The 19,251-nt window shown below is 36.2% G+C and overlaps 1 protein-coding gene across 2 annotated transcripts in view; it reads left to right on the top strand.

Moving 5' to 3' along the window:
• Positions 1 to 18,757, top strand: part of BNIP3L (BCL2 interacting protein 3 like) — a 28,742-nt gene extending 9,985 nt beyond the window's left edge. For both annotated transcript variants that reach the window (XM_037812968.1, XM_037812969.1), the window contains exons 3-6: positions 9,457 to 9,529; positions 14,033 to 14,136; positions 14,230 to 14,379; positions 15,980 to 18,757. In XM_037812968.1, the coding sequence (XP_037668896.1) occupies positions 9,457 to 9,529; positions 14,033 to 14,136; positions 14,230 to 14,379; positions 15,980 to 16,028 (376 nt within the window). In that variant the 3' untranslated portion in view covers positions 16,029 to 18,757. The remainder of the gene's footprint in view (positions 1 to 9,456; positions 9,530 to 14,032; positions 14,137 to 14,229; positions 14,380 to 15,979) is intronic.
• The last annotated feature ends 494 nt before the right edge of the window (positions 18,758 to 19,251 follow it).

A 19,251-nucleotide genomic window follows, 5' to 3' on the forward strand; every position in this document is an offset into this window, starting at 1 on the left:
TTTTTATACAACTGTCTTCGAGATTCATGGGTTCTGGGTTGTAGTTTAATAGTTTCAGGTATCCACCACCAGCTACCCCAATTCTTTAGAACCTAAAAAAGGTTGTCTAAAGTGTGCGTAAGAGTGCCCACCAGAGTGATCTCTCGGCTCGTTTTGGAATCTCTCTGCCACTGAAGCTTATTTCATTTCCTTTCACATCCCCCTTTTGGTCAAGAAGATGTTCTCCATCCCACGATGCCGGGTCTACATTCCTCCCCGGGAGTCATATTCCACGTTGCCAGGGAGATTCACTTCCCTGGGTGTCTGATCCCACGTAGGGGGGAGGGCAGTGATTTCACCTTTCAAGTTGGCTTAGCCAGAGAGAGAGGGCCACATCTGAGCAACAAAGAGGCATTCAGGAGGAGACTCTTAGGCACAAATACAGGGAGGCCTAGCCTCTCCTTTGCAGCAACCGTCTTCCCAAGGGTAAAACTTATGGTAGAGGGCTCAACCCATCAAACCACCAGTTCCCTATGTCTGTGGTCATGTTAGCAACCATGGAGGTGGGGTAGGCGAATACCCCTGCATTCTCCACAGGCTCCTCAAGGGGGCACTACATCTTTTTTTTTTTTTTTCCTTGTTTGTCTTTTTTCTTTCTTTTTTTTTTTTTTAACTTTCCCTTCTTTTTTCAAATCAACTGTATGAAAAAAAAAGTTAAAAAGAAAACAAACATACAATAAAAGAACATTTCAAAGAGACCATAGCAAGGGAGTAAGAAAAAGACAACTAACCTAAGATAACTGCTTAACTTCCAACATGTTCCTACTTTACCCCAAGAAAGTTACATAATATAGCAACATTTCAGTGAACTTGTTCCTACTACATCCATCAGAAATTAACAGACCATAGTCATTTCTGGGCATCCCCAGAACGTTAAATAGCTTATCTGTTCTTCTTGGATTATTGTTCCCCCTTCCTTAATTGCTCTCTACTGCTAGTTCCCCTACATTCTACATTATAAACCATTTGTTTTACATTTTTCAAAGTTCACATTAGTGGTAGCATATAATATTTCTCTTTTTGTGCCTGGCTTATTTCGCTCAGCATTATGTCTTCAAGGTTCATCCATGTTGTCATATGTTTCACCAGATCGTTCCTTCTTACTGCCGCGTAGTATTCCATCGTGTGTATATACCACATTTTATTTATCCACTCATCTGTTGAAGGACATTTGGGTTGTTTCCATCTCTTGGCAATTGTGAATAGTGCTGCTATGAACATTGGCGTGCAGATATCTGTTCGTGTCACTGCTTTCCGATCTTCCGGGTATATACCGAGAAGTGCAATCGCTGGATCGAATGGTAGCTCTATATCTAGTTTTCTAAGGAACTGCCAGACTGACTTCCAGAGTGGCTGAACCATTATACAGTCCCACCAACAATGAATAAGAGTTCCAATTTCTCCACATCCCCTCCAGCATTTGTAGTTTCCTGTTTGTTTAATGGCAGCCATTCTAACCGGTGTTAGATGGTATCTCATTGTGGTCTTAATTTGCATCTCTCTAATAGCTAGTGAAGCTGAACATTTTTTCATGTGTTTCTTGGCCATTTGTATTTCCTCTTCAGAGAACTGTCTTTTCATATCTTTTGCCCATTTTATAATTGGGCTGTCTGTACTATTGTCATTGAGTTGTAGGATTTCTTTGTATATGCAAGATATCAGTCTTTTGTCAGATACATGGTTTCCAAAAATTTTTTCCCATTGAGTTGGCTGCCTCTTTACCTTTTTGAGAAATTCCTTTGAGGTGCAGAAACTTCTAAGCTTGAGGAGTTCCCATTTATCTATTTTCTCTTTTGTTGCTTGTGCTTTGGGTGTGAAGTCTAGGAAGTGGCCGCCTAATACAAGGTCTTGAAGATGTTTTCCTACATTATCTTCTAGGAGTTTTATGGTACTTTCTTTTATATTGAGATCTTTGGTCCATTTTGAGTTAATTTTTGTGTAGGGGGTGAGGTAGGGGTCCTCTTTCATTCTTTTGGATATGGATATCCAACTCTCCCAGCCCCATTTGTTGAAAAGACCATTATGGCTCAGTTCAGTGACTTTGGGGGCCTTATCAAAGATCAGTCGGCCATAGATCTGAGGGTCTATCTCTGAATTCTCAATTCGATTCCATTGATCTATATGTCTATCTTTGTGCCAGTACCATGCTGTTTTGGCAACTGTGGCTTTATAATAAGCTTCAAAGTCAGGGAGTGTAAGTCCTCCCACTTCGTTTTTCTTTTTTAGAGTGTCTTTAGCAATTCGAGGCATCTTCCCTTTCCAAATAAATTTGATAACTAGCTTTTCCAAGTCTGCAAAGTAGGTTGTTGGAATTTTGATTGGGATTGCATTGAATCTGTAGATGAGTTTGGGTAGAATTGACATCTTAATGACATTTAGCCTTCCTATCCATGAACATGGAATATTTTTCCATCTTTTAAGGTCCCCTTCTATTTCTTTTAGTAGAGTTATGTAGTTTTCTTTGTATAGGTCTTTTACATCTTTGGTTAAGTTGATTCCTAGGTACTTGATTTTTGTAGTTGCTATTGAAAATGGTATCTTTTTCTTGAGTGTCTCTTCAGTTTGTTCATTTCTAGCATATAGAAACATTACTGACTTATGTGCATTAATCTTGTATCCCGCTATTTTGCTAAATTTGTTTATTAGCTCTAGTAGGTGTATCGTTGATTTCTCAGGGTTTTCTAGATATAAGATCATATCATCTGCAAACAATGACAGTTTTACTTCTTCTTTTCCAATTTGGATGCCTTTTATTTCTTTGTCTTGCCGGATTGCCCTGGCTAGCACTTCCAGCACAATGTTGAATAACAGTGGTGACAGCGGGCATCCTTGTCTTGTTCCTGATCTTAGAGGGAAGGCTTTCAGTCTCTCACCGTTGAGTACTATGCTGGCTGTGGGTTTTTCATATATGCTCTTTATCATGTTGAGGAAGTTTCCTTCAATTCCTACCTTTTGAAGTGTTTTTATCAAAAACGGATGTTGGATTTTGTCAAATGCTTTTTCAGCATCTATTGAGATGATCAATTGATTTTTCCCTTTCGAGTTTTTAATGTGTTGTAATACATTGATTGTTTTTCTTATGTTGAACCATCCTTGCATGCCTGGAATGAACCCCACTTGGTCATGGTGTATGATTTTTTTAATGTGTCTTTGGATTCGATTTGCAAGTATTTTGTTGAGGATTTTTGCATCTATATTCATTAGGGAGATTGGCCGGTAGTTTTCCTTTTTTGTAGCATCTTTGCCTGGTTTTGGTATTAGATTGATGTTAGCTTCATAAAATGAGTTAGGTAGTGTTCCATTTTCTTCAATGTTTTGAAAGAGTTTGAGTAAGATTGGTGTCAGTTCTTTCTGGAAGGTTTGGTAGAATTCCCCTGTGAAGCCATCTGGCCCTGGGCATTTATTTGTGGGAAGATTTTTGATGACTGATTGGATCTCTTTGCTTGTGATGGGTTGGTTGAGGTCTTCTATTTCTTCTCTGGTCAGTCTAGGTTGTTCATATGTTTCCAGGAAATTGTCCATTTCTTCTACATTATCCAGTTTGTTGCCATACAGTTGTTCATAATATCCTCTTATAATTTTTTTAATTTCTTCAGGATCTGCAGTTATGTCACCTTTTTCATTCATTATTTTGTTTATATGGGTCTTCTCTCTTTTTGATTTTGTCAGTCTAGCTAGGGGCTTGTCAATCTTGTTGATCTTCTCAAAGAACCAACTTTTGGTGATATTTATCCTTTCTATTGTTTTTTTGTTCTCTATGTCATTTATTTCTGCTTTAATCCTTGTTATTTCTTTTCTTGTACTTGGTTTAGGATTGGTTTGCTGTTCATTTTCTAGCTTCTTCAGTTGATCCATTAGTTCTTTGATTTTGGCTCTTTCTTCCTTTTTAATATATGCGTTTAGTGCTATAAATTTCCCCCTTAGCACTGCTTTTGCTGCATCCCATAGGTTTTGGTATGTTGTGTTCTCATTTTCATTCGTCTCTATATATTTAGCAATTTCTCTTGCTATTTCTTCTTTAACCCACTGATTGTTTAGGAGTGTGTTGTTTAAACTCCAGGTATTTGTGAATTTTCTAAGTCTCTGATGGTTATTGACTTCTAATTGTATTCCATTGTGGTCAGAGAATGTGCTTTGAATAATTTCAATCTTTTTAAATTTATTGAGGCTTGTTTTATGTCCCAGCATATGATCTATTCTGGAGAAAGTTCCGTGAGCACTAGAAAAGTATGTGTATCCTGGTGATTTGGGATGTAATGTCCTGTAGATGTCTGTTAAATCTAATTCATTTATCAGATTGTTTAGGTTTTCAATTTCCTTATTGGTCTTCTGTCTGGTTGATCTATCTATAGGAGAGAGTGATGTGTTGAAGTCTCCCACAATTATTGTGGAAACATCAATTGCTTCCTTTAGTTTTGCCAATGTTTCTCTCATGTATTTTGTGGCACCTTGATTGGGTGCATAGACATTTACGATTGTTATTTCTTCTTGCTGAATTGCCCCTTTTATTAGTATGTAGTGGCCTTCTTTGTCTCTCATAACATCCCTGCATTTGAAGTCTATTTTATCTGAGATTAATATTGCTACACCTGCTTTCTTTTGGCTGTAGCTTGCATGAAATATTTTTTTCCATCCTTTCACTTTCAGTTTCTTTGTGTCCCTGTGTCTAAGATGAGTCTCTTGTATGCAACATATTGATGGTTCATTTTTTTTTATCCATTCTGCGAATCTATATCTTTTAATTGGGGAGTTTAATCCATTTACATTCAACGTTAAAACCGTGAAGGCATTTCTTGAATCGGCCATCTTATCCTTTGGATTATGTTTGCCATATTTTTCCCTCTCTCTATTAATATCCTTTATTGTACCCATACCGAATCTCTTTAGTACTGAACCTTTCTCCAAGTCTCTCTGTCCTGTCTTTGTTTCTCTGTCTGTAGGGCTCCCTTTAGTATCTCCAGTAGGGCAGGTCTCTTGTTAGCAAATTCTCTCAGCATTTCTTTGTCTGTGAAAAATTTAAGCTCTCCCTCAAATTTGAAGGAGAGCTTTGCTGGATAAAGTATTCTTGGCTGGAAATTCCTCTCACTCAGAATTTTAAATGTATCGTGCCACTGCCTTCTGGCCTCCATGGTGGCTGCTGAGTAGTCACTACTTAGTCTTATGCTGTTTCCTTTGTATGTGGTGAATTGCTTTTCTCTTGCTGCTTTCAGAACTTGCTCCTTCTCTTCTATGTTTGACAGTGTGATCAGTATATGTCTCGGAGTGGGTTTTTTTGGATTTATTCTATTTGGAGTTCGCTGAGCATTTATGATTTGTGTATTTATGTTGTTTAGAAGATTTGGGAAGTTTTCCCCAACAATTTCTTTGAATACTCTTCCTAGACCTTTACCCTTTTCTTCCCCTTCTGGGACACCAATGAGTCTTATATTCAGACGTTTCATATTATCTATCATATCCCTGAGGTCCATTTCGAGTTTTTCAATTTTTTTCCCCATTCTTTCTTTTATGCTTTCATTTTCCATTCTGTCATCTTCCAGGTCACTGATTCGTTGTTCAACTTCCTCTAGTCTTGTACTATGAGTGTCCAGAATCTTTTTAATTTGGTCAACAGTTTCTTTAATTTCCATAAGATCATCCATTTTTTTATTTAGTCTTGCAATGTCTTCTTTATGCTCTTCTAGGGTCTTCTTGATTTCCTTCATATCCCGTACTATGGTCTCATTGTTCATCTTTAGTTCTTTGAGTAGCTGCTCTAGGTGTGTCTCTTCTGGTCTTTTGATTTGGGTGCTTGGGCTTGGGTTATCCATATTGTCTGGTTTTTTCATATGCTTTATAATTTTCTGTTGTTTTTGGCCTCGTGGCATTTGCTGAACTTGATAGGGTTCTTTTAGGGTTTGTAGACCAGTTGAAGTCCTTATCTCTAATTTATCAGATCTACAGCTTCGTGGAGTACACTTTCTCTAACTAACCAGCAGGTGGCGTCCACGAGCCACCTGTTCTCCACAAGCCAGATCTCCCCTGCTTAGCCTTTTTGGTGAGTGGGGGAGTGAGTCTTGTGGGGCCCAATTGGTGTACCAAGCTTGCGTGTGTAGTTGGTGTTGCCTGCCCTGTACGTGGGGCGTGTTTCTGGGCAGTCGGGGAGGGGGGGGTGGCCCTAACAATCAAATCTCCCTGATGATCCTAGAGTTTTAAAGCTACTGCAATAGTCTAATCCTTCAGTTCAGTCCTGCCACAGTTTGTCTCTGCCACTGACCCACAAGTCTTTGGTATTGGCGTATGGCTCCTGAGACTTGCAAGTGGGCCCCTCTTCCAGGCTGTGCACCCCGGGTCCTCTGTTGAGGGATGACTGTGCTATGTCACAGGTGAGTGCCTTCCCCCCAGGGCAGTTCTGGGCTGCTGGGCTGTGTTGGGAGGCTCCCAGTCTGCTCAAATGATGGCTGAATGGGGCTCTGTTAATTCACACTGCTCCCCCTTCCCAGCTCTGGGACATTCAGCTGAGTTTGCAGGGGAGGCTAATGTCCACGCCCAGTTTTGTGGTGTGTGCCTGTTATTTGAAGCACTTCCGTCACACTGGGTTGTCTGGGGCAGCTCTGGGCTATGGGGCTGGCGATGGGCAGGAGTGTTTCCTGTCCACCAGGATGGTGGCTGTGAGCGGACACCCCCCTTTTCTTGGGAAGTTGTGTTGTTTAGTGAATTTTCTCAGCCACTGGATTATTGCCTTTTGTCTCAGAGCTCTCTTAGTTCTGCTCTTGACTTGACGTGCCCAAATTTCAATTCTTTGAAGCTTTCTGTATTGAGCTTCTTAGAGTAATTGTTTTAGAAAAAGCAAAAAGGATTTAAAAAAAAAAAAAAAAAAAACGCCCTCCTCAGAGATCTAATGGGTTATTGAAATGCTAATAGACAAAGCAACCAGGGCCATTAAGGAAAGGTGCACAGGGCAGAGAGATCAGCCTTGCTTCGGGATTTGCATATGCGCCTCAAGGCCTGATCTCCGCCCTTCCCCTTTCTGTGTTCACCAGAACTCCAAAAATCCTCTGCTTTTATTTTGGAGTTTTTCGTGTTGTTTTTTTTCTATGCCTGTCTCCTCTCTGCTGGGCTGGCTGCTCTCAGAGTCTCTGGTGTCTGGTCTCAGTCTATCTATGGTTGGAGTTTGAATCAGTAGAATGAGTTTCCGATAAGAGCAGCCACTGCAATTCTCCCTTCTCCTTCCTGGAGCTGACAGCCCCTCCTCCCCCGGGACTGAGCCTGGCAGGGAGGGGCGCGGGTCCCCTGGCCGCAAAAACTTACAGATTTCGCTGATCTCAGCAGTTCCACGTTTTCATGAGTGTTGTATGAAGTATGCCCAAAGACAGATTGCTCTGTGGTGTCCAGTCCACACAGTTCCTGGCTTTTTACCTACTTTCCTGGAGGAGTAACTAAAACATACAGCTCACCAGTCTGCCATCTTGCCCCGCCTGTGCACTAGCTTTTAGAAGATAACCTCTGTGTGCTTTTTTCTGTGGTACGTCCTGTTGTAGGGATGTTCATCCTTGGCTGTACACTAGATTCACCCAGGGAGCTTTTAAAATACTGATGTACAAGATCCCTCCCTAGAGTTTACATTCACTTGTCAGGCTTGGGGTATATACATCAGAATGTTTTAAAAAGCACCCCAAGTGATCCTAATATGTGCCAGGGTTGACTCTAATGTATATATTCTAAATAGCTAAGAACAGTTAACAGTTTATCAGAGAAAAACTTAGTATTTTTGTGAGATTGGTGCCAGTAGTAAAAAAAAAGTCCAAGGATCCTGCTGAACTACAGCAGTGTTTCAGCAGGATTCTTGGACTTTGTCATTCAGACTACCTTGACCTGGTCATGGATATATAAGGCTGGACTTTAATTTGATACCTGGCTATGAATCCATTAGTATTCTGAGCAATAAAGACAGTAAACTGAGGACGGCAAGAGTGCCTCAGTCTGGTTGATTCTGTGGTTTAGTCTGATCTTTCTAGTTAAAACAAAAATTTTCTAAATACGTATATGTCTGATATAGAACCAGTGTTTCTACTTTCCTATCCGCACTTAAGAATCTCTTTTATTGATTATAATAGTCTAAGAGCCCAAGGCTTAATTAACATGGTAAATTTCTGATGATCTTAACTTATTTTGGGGCCAGTTGTCTTTGAGCAACATCGCTACACATTAACATTGTACACATGCTCTTAGTAATTTTAATAGTTAATGTGCTGTTCCTTTGAGCAAGTTGAGCCCCATGAATTTTCATCCCTGTTTGATGGTGGGGTTGGGAATGGTGAAGGGGGTAATGTTTGTAGTGACTTGCTTGTGGTTGTATAAGAAATCTTTGATAAAGCTCAGAATAGAAGTTGACACATTGTAGTCATTTATTGTGCCAAATAAGGTTCATGATCTTGTGTTTTTGTCTAAAAATTTATCTGTAAACAAATATAGTTTCAGAAATACATATCGTGTTTTTCATTAAATATTGTGTGCTCATATATAAGCTTACATAATTTACTTTGAAATATCTCAAAACAGATGTTTCTGAATGAAGTAGAATAGTGGCTCTCAAAACTTTTTTGGTCTCAGCATGCCAAAGAGCTGTTGTTTATGTAGGTTATATATATATATTGATATTTACTATGTTAGAAATTTAAAAGTGATAAATTTTTAAATATGCATTATTCATTTGAAATTAATAACCCATTACATTTTAATAGATTTTTTTTCAGTGAAAACTATTTCCCAAAACAACAGCAAAAAAGCTGTAAACATTGTTGATGCTTTTTTTCAAATCTCTTTAATGTCTGGCTTAATAGAAAACAGCTGGATTTTCATCTGCTTTTGCGTTCATTGTCTTATGATATTACACATCATGTAGTCTCTGGAAAAATACACTCGTGAGAGAATGAGAATGAGAAAGGCAAGTAACATCTTAATAGTATTATTGTGAAAACAATTTTGACCTTGAAGACACTAGTAAAGAGTCTTTTAGAACTCCTTTGAGAATGGCTTTTCACACTTTGAGAACTGCTAGTGTTGAGTAAATGAGAAAGAACTTTGTGAAAAGGAACCCAAAACTTAAGTTTCAGAATTTGAGGATCCTTTTACAAAACTTTATTGAAAAAAGTAAAATTAAGAAAATATGACAGTCTTTTGCCTTTAGCTAAATATTCCCTTTGCAGATTTATCATTACAAAGGAATTCATCACCACTGAGTAATTTCAAAACATTTTGGGAAGTAATTTTCATTTAGCCACTTAATACCACATAAAATTCTCTTACATGGGGTTATGGTATATAGCTCTTTCTGATTTGCTTTCTTTTTGAAGATGTTAATTTTCTAATTTCCAGTAGGAAGCTAATTATTTAACAAAATAAGAATTAAAACTAATGGCTAAAGTCTTTATTTTCTAGCCCTTCCCCACAAGAAGATGGACAGATTATGTTTGATGTGGAAATGCACACCAGCAGGGACCATAGCTCTCAGGTGTGTGTGTAATATGTATGTACATGTGTGCTTATTTTTCTGATTTACAGTAAATAAGCAGGAAAAATGAAAAATCTATTAACGAACATAAGTTTTTTTTCCTAAATATATTTAAAAATAAAATTTTTTAATAGTTTGAAGTTGTTTTAGGTTATTCAGTTTCTGATTTTAGAATTTGTTTAGGTTGATATAGTCCTTGTTTGCACTCGTTCTCCACAAAAACTTTGGGTCCTATCACCCTAAAAGAATCGAAAAATTTTTGAACATAATGTAGTCCAGTATTCCAGGTTGTTTTTGTTGAGTTTACAGATGAGAAAACTGAGACATCATCTTATCTAGGACACAAAATAAATAGCAGTGCAGGTTGTGTTAGTACTAGGATCTGTTGGTGATTTCTAGACCCAAGTGTGAAAACTTTTTCTGAAAGCAAAGCAGTGATTTTTGAGATGAATTTTTAACTGCTGTAGATAAAATTCATCTAAATTATATAGGGTTCCTTATAGTTCACTAGGCATTTACATTGTTGGGAATGTATGAGTATAGTAATAAAATCCAACAAAGATATATATTATAAAAACTTACAAGAAAATAATTGTGAACATTCAGAATATTCATAACCAGCCCTAAAAGTGTCATTAGAGTGCAAATTTTTGAAGACAAGAACCAATGTCTTTATCACCTGTGTTATGGTGCTTGAAAAATATTTGTTAAATGAATTATAACACAAAATTTGTTTTATGGGGTTCCTGCTTTGTACGGTCCTGGATCCCATTGCATTAGAAATATTTTGCATGTTATCTTGGATTCACCCAGTATTCTCTATACTTCTAAAGTCTGCACAATTTCTCGATTCTCTGTGCTGTTTTCCAAAACTAGAATATCTGTGGATTGAATACAAATTCATTGTGTTAGGAGTTTTATGCTATAGAGAAGCTTACAGTAGCAGGGCTCCTAGTAGTAAGATGTTCTGGCTAGACTTGTTGAACTGATGGCTAATGTATATCATTTTTGCCACATGCAGTAAGATATAACTACTGAAAAAGAAGGTATGTAAAGTCTTCGTGGCAAAAAATGTACTAAGGAATCTTAGAGAAGTGAAGTTAATTCTTTGCTATATATAGTCTCTCCTGAGGAAGATGTCCTTAATCCATATTGCCTATTGTATAGACAGGTTGAAAGCCTAGATTAACATTTTCTAAAATGTGTTCTCAGGAGCAGTTGCTTAATGAGAAGCTCCATAAGTGAGTTCTGAAGTCAAATGAGTGAAAAATAATGCAGCCCCTGGCCTTCCTCACCCTTCCACCCCAGTGTTCACAGTACATAGTAGCAGATCAAAGGCTCTGAGAATTCTTGCAGTAAAGGAATCTGTGGAATTAAACCAAGCATTTCCCAAGCTTGTTTGACTTTAGAATTCCCTCACTTTTTTCCCCTTAATAACCTACCTAGTAACCTAATGGAAAACTTTTTAAGTGCTGTCCTGGCTCATGGAATGGCAGGTGTAAAATTAGACTTAATTTATAATTGAATTTAAATGGAAATCTTAACCATCTTAGAATTCCAAAGAAACTCAGGAGAGAAAATGTAAGCCTTCTGATCTATGTGTCAGACTACGGTAGGATTGCCAGTGTGATCCCTGTTCATAGAATGGTACCTAAATATCATCAAATGGGTTAAGCTCCAATACCAGTGAGATCAGTCAATTTAAACAAGGTTTAAGTTTTTGGAAAAGCAGTCTAACTCCTGTAAGAAAAACATTACATCTGTTAGAGTAAGACTTTTAATAAGGGAGAAATCAGTAGATATAATTTATTTGGAGTTTCAGAGAGCTTTTACATTAGTTTTTTAAATTGAAGAAACAATTTAAAAATTATTCACTCTGGGATTTAGGAGGATGGATTTTCTTCATGAATGAGAAAAAGCTTATAGGAAACAGTTAACAGAACTTAACAAAGGACTGTTACTGTACTTGCTCTTATTGAGTATTTTGTATGTGCTCTATAAGAAGACTATGTCATTTTCAAGCTTTTCTAGGAGGAAGGGAAAGACATTAAATTTATTAGATATGTTTTAGGTACTAAATTTATGTATGTATGTATGTATTTATTTATTTATTTTACAGTCTTAATGATCTCAGTCCAGTGAAAGAGGTGATAATATCCCTACAAATGGAGAAAGTAAGGGTTTATCCTCATTAAGTTAAACAAATTAACAAAGCAAGTGAGAGAGCCAGGATTGAAAAGAAGTCTGAGTATATGACCCTTGCTTCTATTAAAATAAGTGAATGGGGTTGATTTTTAGGAGAGCTCACAAGGTCATGAGAATGAATTAAAATGTGTCTGGTGAGTGTGGTTTGGGAAAGCCTAAGGTTATGCATTTAGGAAAAAGATCATTAAACTGTACTTTTAGGATGATAGTCCTCTAGAATCTCAGTTTTGTAGCAGAAAACAGACTGTAGGTCTTTAGCTTGTCTCTGAAGACATTTTTGCAGTATCTTTCTGGGACCAAAGAGGCCAGTGGGATGTTGAATCATTAGAAGGAGTTTTGAAATCCAAACTGAAAATGTCCTTCCTTTTCCATGTAGACTTAGAGATGGAGGGTTATTGATTCATTTGAAAGCATGAATCTTATATGCTTAGAATAAGTGCACTTTTACCAGAGTCTGGAATTCCAAGAATTGGAAGGCAACCTCAAACCTGAAAGTGGCAAATTTAGGATTAATATGGAAGGAACTACAGGGCAGTAACAGAAGAGTTTACTATCCTTATGCTTTAAGGTACACATCCTAAACTTACCTGGGGAATTTTTTTTATATATAATATTATGCCAAAGATAACTGCTTCACTCAGCTGAGAGAAAATTATATCATCTTGGGGAAAAAATAGAGCATAAAATCTTAATTATTACATTTTTATTCTGTTGGAAAGTGTTAAATATTAACTTGTTCAAAAATTTAAACCTAAATCTATGAGCAGTTTTAAAGAGAGACATGTAAGACCAAAGATAGAAGCTATAAGCAGCAGTGACTTGCAATGTGTTGGATGTAGTCAGATTTTAATTGTGTACGTAAATTGGTACCTTTGATTTAGGATATTTTCAGTGTTACTCCAAAGAGCCAACTCATGATTCTGAGTAATCTCAATGCTCAATGGAAAAAGCTTAATCCTAAATACTACATTGTGTCATTGGACAGAATTTGCTGTGGTCGGCAGAACTAGATAAGAATGATATCACTGGAGTAGCAAAAATACACAGGGATTTTATTTTGTTTTTGATAGTAAAACTTTCTATTTTTATTATGGACTGTGAAGCTTCCTTCCTGGAACAGCTACTTCACAGAAAACTAAACCTATCCAGAAAAGACATTTGGAAATATAAAGCTCTGTATTTCTTTACACCTACTGAAATAAATAAAACTTTGGTCAAAGATTGAATCTTTATTCAAACAAAATAAAAATCAAAATAGTTCTTGGCTTTGAGACCCTTTGGTTTGGGGTCATAACATCACATTCCTTAAAAATGAATAAATAATTTTACTGTCACTTTTAGGAATTTCTCATTCCTGTGGGTTCTGTTGATTGAGAAGCTACTGGAAATTTTGATTGCTCTTGGCCTGAATCTTTGACTTTAAATTATCATTAGCAAGCAATGAGATTTCCTGTTCATTTATTTAATACAATAGTTGTCAAATTCTGAATCATTTTAAAATAAATTATTCCCCAAATTTTTTGGTTTAAGTCATTTGAATAAGCCTTGGGAAATGCTTGGACAGTAATTTATCCTAACAGATTTTCTCCTTCCACGGAGTAAAGCCTAGTGCTTAAGAGTAGGTGCGCTGAAGACAACTTGAGTTTGAATACTGGTCCTGCTACTTACTGATTATATATAACCTTAGGCAAGTTACTTAACCTATGCATAAGTTTCCTCATTTGTAAAATAGGATATTAATAGTTCCTGTTTTTATAATATTGATGCAAGGTGAAGTTAATATGTTTAAAATGGGTAAATGATGCTTAAAATGATGCTTGTCTCTTAATAAATGCTCACTAAATGCTGTTTATATTTAATTCCTCATCACATTTCCATTTTTATTTTATTTCTTACCACTTTATTTTTGTTATATTCCCTTTATTTTTTAATTATGAATATTTCAAATACATACGGAAGTAAAGAGAAGAGTAGAGTGGACCTCCATATAAGCATCACCCAGATTCAACAGTTACCAAGAGTGTGCTACACGTTAAGCCTTTTCTTCGTGAAACACAAAATTTTCATTTACTCTGTTTAGATGTAATGACAGTGAGGCTCATTTGAATTAAAGATATTAAATACTGTTATCTTGGATTTGTTTGAATCTTTCTTTTGAAAAATGGTATTGTTTCTTACATAAAATTTACTGATGCAAGCTTCACGATTTTAGTATATTTTCCATCCAGATTTGTCTTTGTTTTAGGAGGAATTGGTTTTCCTTGTATCCTTTTTTAAAGTTTGAATTCTTCTTGACAGTCAGAAGAAGAAGTTGGAGAAGGAGAGAAAGAAGCCGAGGGTTTGAAGAAAAGTGTAGACTGGGTTTCTGACTGGTCCAGTAGACCTGAAAACATTCCACCTAAGTAAGTTCTCACATACTTCTCTTCAGTGCCTGGTAATTCCCATATTTTCAGCAAATGCATTTCTGACAGTTACCTCTGGATTTCTTTCTCCAGGGAGTTCCACTTCAGGCACCCTAAGCGTTCTGCTTCTTTAAGCATGAGAAAAAGTGGAGCCATGAAGAAAGGGGGTATTTTCTCTGCAGAGTTTCTTAAGGTGTTCATTCCATCTCTGTTCATTTCTCATGTTTTGGCTTTGGGGCTAGGGTAAGTACTGGTACATTCCTAAAGTTTATTCCATTCATCTGATCCTCATATTTTATTTCCAGATGTAAAGGATATGTATGAAAATAGTTTATATTGCTTTGCTTTTAATGTTTTATACAGATAGGGAGAATTTAAAAGAATTATTAAAGTTGATCCACTATTGGTCCACCAATAAGCATTTTAATAATCATAGGGCTTTTTTTCCTTATTTGAAAATAAGATGTTCATCTTAGTCCCTTACGTGTTGATTTTTCAGTTGACTCTTCTTGAAATTTGTAAATTACTCAAGATTAGCTAAATTTTAAAGTAAACTAGTCATTAGTGTGTAAAGTTAAAGGTTGATATGAACTTTTTTTTTCCCTATATGGGAAAATATATCATTGTTTCTAATAGTCCTTGAGTGAAATTGGTAGGTTGATTGTGGGTGTTTTGTACTCTCTTAACTTTGTAGTGTTTTCATTTATGCTTCTAAAATTGACCCCATATTTACCTGTAATTCATTAATTTTTCAGGCATGTCTTTTAAATTCATTCTTTTTTTAATTTGATTATACATTTTTGAACTTTTTTTTGAGACATCTCTGTTACACTCTAAACATGCCCAATGGATCGTTTTCCGTATATAATGTGAAAAAGATGCATCATTCCTTGCCTTCCCTTTACAGAACTCAGTATATCAGAGAACCTTACAGTCATGAATGTGAAAAAAATACATGCAATTTTTCTACACACCCCTTTTGTTTTCTTAGGTGCTTGATCTGCTTTTGTGAGGGCAAGGATAATAATGCCAAAAAATGAAGTGGAAGGTGTTTGTGGAGGAAGGGGGATGTGTGAATGTTGTTTGGGGGTTGATGTGGGGATAGGGGTAGGAGTTTAAATTCCCTGACAGTGATGACTGCACAGTTGTTGGTTTTTGTACCTTGCAGTTCGTCTTCCTTTGGTGAACCTTCAGACTTTCTCTTGCTGAAGTAACTGTTGCTATAAACGAATACAGAAAAGAAGGTTAATAAACCTTGGTTGCTTTTAATGGACAGGGGAATATGGATAGTTCACTGTTTTCCTTAACTTCCCTTTTGCTTATGTTGTTGAAGAGATAAAATACTTGTCTTTTAGCATGGAAAAGTGATTTTAGGTCCCTAATCCTTAAGAGTCCTCTTAGTAAGATCCCTCTTTAAAGCTCTAGCAGCTTTAAAATTTTTTTTCTAAACAGAGACCAAAATAATTTGACATATTACTATATTTCACACCTGAGATATCAGTAGGACATCTTGTCCCCCAAAACTGAATCATCTCAATGGAGGACGGCTTGGCTTTATCTTTGGAGAGTGCTCTGTTCTCTGTCTTCACTTCATCTAATCACTGCCCCTGTGCTCTCCAGGCACCCCAATGAGTAAACATAATCACATAAAACCGCTTTAGCTAGCTGGTGATAGGTTTAAGTAAGTCAGCAATAATTTTAGGGTGATAGGGAACTTGCATATACACCTTTAGAGCCTCCTACAAGGACTGAAAAAGTTCATTTTCAAGTAGAATTCAACATGTGAACAAGCTGGTATATAACTGTTGAAACAGATGAAATGATACACTCTGTTTCCTTTCAGCATCTATATTGGAAAACGACTGAGCACATCTTCTGCCAGCACCTACTGAGAGAAAGCCCCTGGAAACGTGTGACCTATGAAGTGGTGTTATTGTCAAATTAGTTTATTTGAACTTGAGACCATTGTAAGCATGACCCATCTACTGCCCTATTTTTACATATCCAAGTTCCAGTAACTCTTGAAATTCAGTATTTTATTCAGACTCTGTTGAGGCATTTTACTAACTTCATTCATTCCCTTTTTGGCCTGTAAGACACTTTAGAATTTCCTAACAGAGTTTAATGTTGTTTAGAAATTTGCAAGGGCTTCTTTTCTGCAAATGCCACCAGCAGATTATAATTTTGGCAACAATGCTATTGTCTCCAATTAGTACCACCAGACTAGACCTGCAGCATTCGTAGTATAAATTTTACTCTTGCAAGGTAACTACTATCACTCTGTTAAAATGAGATGAGGTTAGTGGATGATACAAAAGCTTTGTTTTTGTTTTTGGTCAAGTCAAAAGCAAGCTTCCCTAAGCTTGATTTAAAAGTTATTTAAAAAGAACACAAAAAAACAAACAAAAAACAAGATACAAGGAAAAAAAATATCCTGGGCAATAAAATATTATTTTAAACCAGCTGTGGAGCCACGTTCTGTCTGTGCCTCCTAGTAGCGCCTTTTCATTTGTAGGAGGCAGGCTGTACAAATGATAGATATGAAATAGAATAAGAACTAAAATCATCAGCAGATTTTAATACTAGTATGTTGTAATGCTGTCTTTTCTATGGTGTAGAATCTTTATTTCTGGTAAGGAATGTCTCAGGCCTAGAAATACATGAAATTGCTTTTGGAATTTTTGTGTTTGGGATTTTTATGTTTTTTAGCTGCATGTGAATTTGTCATGATTTTCTTTAAATTTATTTCTTCATTTTATTTTCTCTAAGAGGAGGCTTTGGACTGAGTTCAAATTTGTGGTGTAAATACAGGCTTCTTGTTTTAGGAAGCATCGTTTATAATCTGAAGCTTTTTAAACTGCAGATAATTGTTTCAGAGTTACACCAAGCACTTGTGCAACTTAGAAAAACAGATTTGGGTTGTGGGAACAGTTGACAAAGTTCTGAAAAGATGCCATTTGTTTTCTTTTGGTCTCTCGCTTATTAATGTTTACTCTACTGTCTTACTGAGGTAATTCCTATGTTTCTACAGGCGCTGTTGATTTTCTCATGTAACCGTCTTTTCAGTTATGTTATGCTCTTGAAGTTCCAGAGCACTCAACAACTTCTTCCTTCATTGACACGCTTTTTTCCTTCTAAAATGTGAAGCATTAGGACCAAATTGTTAGAAAGTATCAGGATTGCCAGTTATTTCAAGTAGATTTTGTTGGATTTCAGAATACATAGCATAGCTAACTCTGAAGGATACTACTATATGTTTTATATATATATAATTACTGTTTGATTATAGACATTACTATTGAATATTTAGGGAACCATTATTAATTTTAAAACTAGCGGTGTATTCATTAAAGTGTATCAAGTTGACTTGAATTAAAAACACTATGACAGCCAGGTTTGCCAAGTGCAGAAACTCTTTTCTCTCTCACATCATATTTTATAGAATTGATGTGCTATAGCAGAAAATAACATACCGATTAAACAAAAATTAATTTGACTTTTTTCAAGAATATAGCTGGGTATCTTTTAAGAAAGATGGCATATCCAAAATTGTTTTCTGAATTGGTTTTCTTTTCTTTTTTTCTTTTTAGCATTTGATGTCTAAATAATTTTAGATATCTTATTATACCTTGTTTCTATCTTAATCTTAAACCTGATAACACTTGATTTGCCTTCTATAACCTGTTTATTTCAAGTGCTCATATTTGAATTTCTTTGGAAAGAAATTAAAGCTATGCTCTCTGATTTTGAAAGCTTGAATAAAATTGAAAAAACTGATAAAGTTGAGAGAACGACATAGCACACCTTACTTTGTATTACAATTGGCATGTCATGGGAGGGAAAAGTAAAATTATACCTAGAGGAATAGCAGCTTTTTACAGGCATCCCATTGCCTTCTTTCCAAACTCAGTAGTGATTCTATCAATAGTATGATCAGAACTTGAGTGTATTTATGATTTATTTTCAATATTAAAAATAAACTTAGTTTTGTCCTTTTTCCTAAAGTATCTGGGAACTTATGGAATATTAATTAAAACATGAACACATGATCACAGTAAAACTTAAAGGTGAAATGCAGTATTTATTGATAGCCCTAACAAATGGGCTGAATGTTTATAGTTCCTACCCAGATTTGTGTTGAACAGAAACAGATTGTATGATTGGAAAGGAGAATTCAACAATTAATAGATGAGTTGTTTGGGGTTTTTTTGTTTTGTTTTGTTTTTTTAAGATTAATGTTTTAAAAGCTTTACACCTGTTTACAGTTTGGAGACAAAAGGCAGGCATTGTTTTTATGTTTGAAGAAAACTGGCTTAAAATATTTGTAAAAAGTGTCAAGATCAAGAGCAAACATACACAGACTTGCACACTGAAAATGCAACAAGTTACCTTGATTGCAGTAAAAATACTTACTATTCTAAAAAATGAAAATTGACTCAGCCAGTCAGGTGATGTTTTAGATGAACCAGTTGTTGAAATTATTGGAATTAACTGAGCCAAAGCGATTATGCATTCTTCATCTATTTAGTTGGCACTTTGTATCATTATACACAGTTTACAATACATGTATAACTTGTAGCTATAAACATTTTGTGCCATTAAAGCTCTCACAAAACCTTTTCTGTCAGTATGTCATTTTATGTCACGTGTGCTGTCTGGGAGTTTAGAGGAGATGAAGCCTCTCCTGTGTATGCCAAAATTGTTCATCAGTAAGTTCCACAAACACTTGTGCCTAAAAATGCACCAAGCTCTATAAGAGTAAGTGATATCCCTGTCCTCATGAGTGTCCTACTCTCAAAGGAGACAACCACTGCAGGAATATAATTCATAAATGCTACAGTAGAGATGTGTATAAAGTATTATGGGGTCATAAGATTCAGAGGATTTGTTCTGCCAGATAACATCAGGAGATGCGTTAATGTTCAGCAAGTGCAAAGGGAATCAAGGTCATGCCTGGTAAATGGAAGGGCATAAACTGACATATGTAAAGATGTCCAAAAGTGACGTGCAGTTCATTGTGGCTGGAAAACAGTAACAGTATGGATAGAAGGGAAACTGAAAGTGTGTAAGTTAGTGTTGAACCAAATTGAAATATATGTACCCTTTTAGGGGTTG

The sequence above is a fragment of the Choloepus didactylus genome, chromosome 20 (genome assembly GCF_015220235.1).
Source record: "Choloepus didactylus isolate mChoDid1 chromosome 20, mChoDid1.pri, whole genome shotgun sequence".
NCBI classification, from domain to species: domain Eukaryota; kingdom Metazoa; phylum Chordata; class Mammalia; order Pilosa; family Megalonychidae; genus Choloepus; species Choloepus didactylus.